Here is a 2,640-nt window from a genome sequence, read left to right as displayed (position 1 = left end):
ACAGAATTTTGGCCTCTATCAAAATATTAAATATTACATAAAAAGTTGTTGCAGAGTAAAATCTCCAAAGAAAGCCTAATTTATGTCTTGAATTTGTAATTCAGGAAAAAAAAAAAAAGCCTGAAATTTGCCTCCGGATTTATAATTTACGTGAGATCACAATACCAGGGATTTTTTTGCATTTTTGAGTGAGTAAGCGTAAAATTACAATTTCGGAGGCAAATGAGCCAAAAAAAAAAAAAAAAAAAAAAATCGAACTTTAGGATTTTTTTTCCTGAATTATAAGTTTTAAAGAGCACATTATTTTTTATTCCCTATAAATAATGAACTGAAACTTTTCAGAATAAAATATATTATTTCCATGCCCGGTTGGTGTAAGAAACAGACCAAAAAAAAAAAGTAACCAAATACATCTCCAAGATACACAGATATGGCCCTAGACTCTCTGTATGTAAGCATTTTATACGGATAAGATTATTATTATTATTATTATTATTAACTAATTATGATTCTGCCTTTACTTGAAAGCTTCAATAGTCTCCTTGTGTTTGCTTGAGCTCTCATTATTTCGAGGTACATAAGGAGTAGCAATCACTGTCAACTGGTTTTTTCTTCCAACAGTTGCGCCAAAAGCTTCTGTCATGTCTAAATCCTCACCTCTGATTCCATCTGGGAGTTTAAAATCAAAATGGTATAGTAATTTAGCAAGAGGGAGTTCAACATTCGCTAGACCAAAAGTCATTCCTGGGCAAATCCTTCTTCCAGCGCCAAATGGAATATAAGTAAAATTGTTCCCTTTAAAATCAATGGAGCTGTCACTGAACCTCTCTGGTATAAAACTTTCTGGATCTTCCCAATACGCTGGATCTCTCCCTATCGCCCATGCGTTAACGATGACTTTTGTCCTTTCAGGAATATAATACCCTTCAATTTCAGAGTCTTGGTTACTTTCTCTTGGAAGTAGCAAGGGTACTGGAGGATGTAACCTTAAAGTTTCTTTGATCACTTGTTTTAAGTAGGGTAGATCTTGAATGTCTTCTTCGTCGATTGTTGTCTTCCCTTTAGCAGCCTGTCGCACCTCTTCTTGTGCCTTCTTCATCACTTTTGGATTTCTGATCATTTCTGATAGAGCCCATTCTGTTGTTGTTGAAGAAGTGTCGGTTCCAGCAACAAACATGTCCTGTATTACAAACATTATGATTATTTTTGGATCTTCTATTATAATTTTCCGGTCTAATTCTGAAAACAATAAAAAGAATAGACAAAGCTGAGGTACTTACCCAAATGACAGCCTTAACATTGTCAATGGTAACAGGACACCGCAGATTGCCTGTTTCCTGAAATCTAAGAAGAACATCAACTAAAACTTCATTGTCGGGTTGAGTTTGACCGCTCAACAATTTCTCTTTATGTTCATTGACAATCCTATCCAAGACACCGTCCAATTTTACACGCATTTTTTCCAATCTTGGCTTCATATTCGTAATTATATGAAGGAATTCCCTTTCAGGATATAGATCAGCCAAGTCAAAACCACCAGCTAGAGACAGAGATTCCCTAGCTATTGAAATAATTGTCTTTTGGTCCTCCCATTTATTTCCAAAAGCTGCTCTAACGGCTATAACACTAGTCATCCAGAAAATCTTTTCCGTCAAATTGACCGGCGATCCTCCGGCAGATCGGATCGACTCTAGAAGATTCGAAACCTCATCTTCGCGAAGAGGAGCCAAAGACTTGACCTTTTTAGCACCCAGAAGTTCATTGAAACAAAATTTTCTCATTTGCTTCCAATATTCTCCTTTGGCGAAAACAAGATCTGTACTGTCGTAAGATAAGATCTTGGAAGCCAAAAGTTCCGGCCGCTGAGCAAAAACATGGTCTTGCGTTCTCAAAACCTCTTGGGCCATTTTGGACGAGGAAATAACTATTGCAGGAACTTCTCCTAGTTGTAGATGCATAAGGGGACCATATTGATTGGCTAAGTCTTTAAGAACATGGTGTGGTAGTGAACCTCCTAAATTGTGTAAGTTTCCTATAAAAGGAAGCTTTTTTGGTCCTGGGGGTAGTTTTTTAATGGCTTTACCGTTGTCTGCTTCACTTTTCTGGCAAGATACCTTAAAAGGAAGCTGAGAAGGTGAACGATGGGGGAGAGATACAAAAGTTGGAGGTCCCATCTTTAATGGGGTGAAATTAAGTACTACCATGTTTTCAAGAGAGAGGGAGAGAAAAGTGTTTTGTTATGTTTTGATGGATTATTTAAATTTCTTGGTGTAAGTGCTTTGTTTATATAGAGAGAGAGATTTGTGATCGGTCAATAATGGCAATGTTCTTTGGTCTAGCTTGATATATTTTGGAGAATTCAAATCCACCCAGTTGTAGCCAAATTATTATATTTGTGTTATGCGTAGCATAGGATACTTCGAAAAAGGCAGTCGAGTCTCAAGTTACGTGGGTGGAGGGGCCTGGCGGGTGGCGACCGTATGTTTTTTATTCACAACTAGATAGTCACGTATTGTATGGCTTATTTTATTACTGTATGTTGGATTGTGCGGCTTATTTTATCATTGTATATTGGAAAAAAAAGCTCAATTTGCACTGTGAATTTGGAGGCAATATTCAATTTGCATATAAAACTCACCA

The 2,640-nt window shown here is 36.9% G+C and overlaps 1 protein-coding gene across 1 annotated transcript; it reads right to left on the bottom strand.

Moving 5' to 3' along the window:
* Positions 1-335: 335 nt before the first annotated feature.
* On the bottom strand, positions 336-2,339 carry LOC105645030 (premnaspirodiene oxygenase). Its single transcript, XM_012230530.4, has 2 exons — positions 1,281-2,339; positions 336-1,180 (listed from the first exon to the last, which is right to left on the bottom strand). The coding sequence occupies exons 1-2, from the start codon at positions 2,202-2,204 to the stop codon at positions 518-520; spliced, it is 1,587 nt and encodes a 528-aa protein (XP_012085920.1). The 5' UTR covers positions 2,205-2,339; the 3' UTR covers positions 336-517.
* Between the last annotated feature and the right edge of the window lie 301 nt (positions 2,340-2,640).

This window comes from Jatropha curcas, chromosome 1 (genome assembly GCF_041381405.1).
Source record: "Jatropha curcas cultivar XTBG-Jc1 chromosome 1, XTBG_Jcur_1.0, whole genome shotgun sequence".
NCBI classification, from domain to species: Eukaryota; Viridiplantae; Streptophyta; class Magnoliopsida; order Malpighiales; family Euphorbiaceae; genus Jatropha; species Jatropha curcas.
The sequence above is the reverse complement of the archived record's forward strand: the minus strand, read 5'-3'. Positions and strand labels throughout refer to the sequence as shown.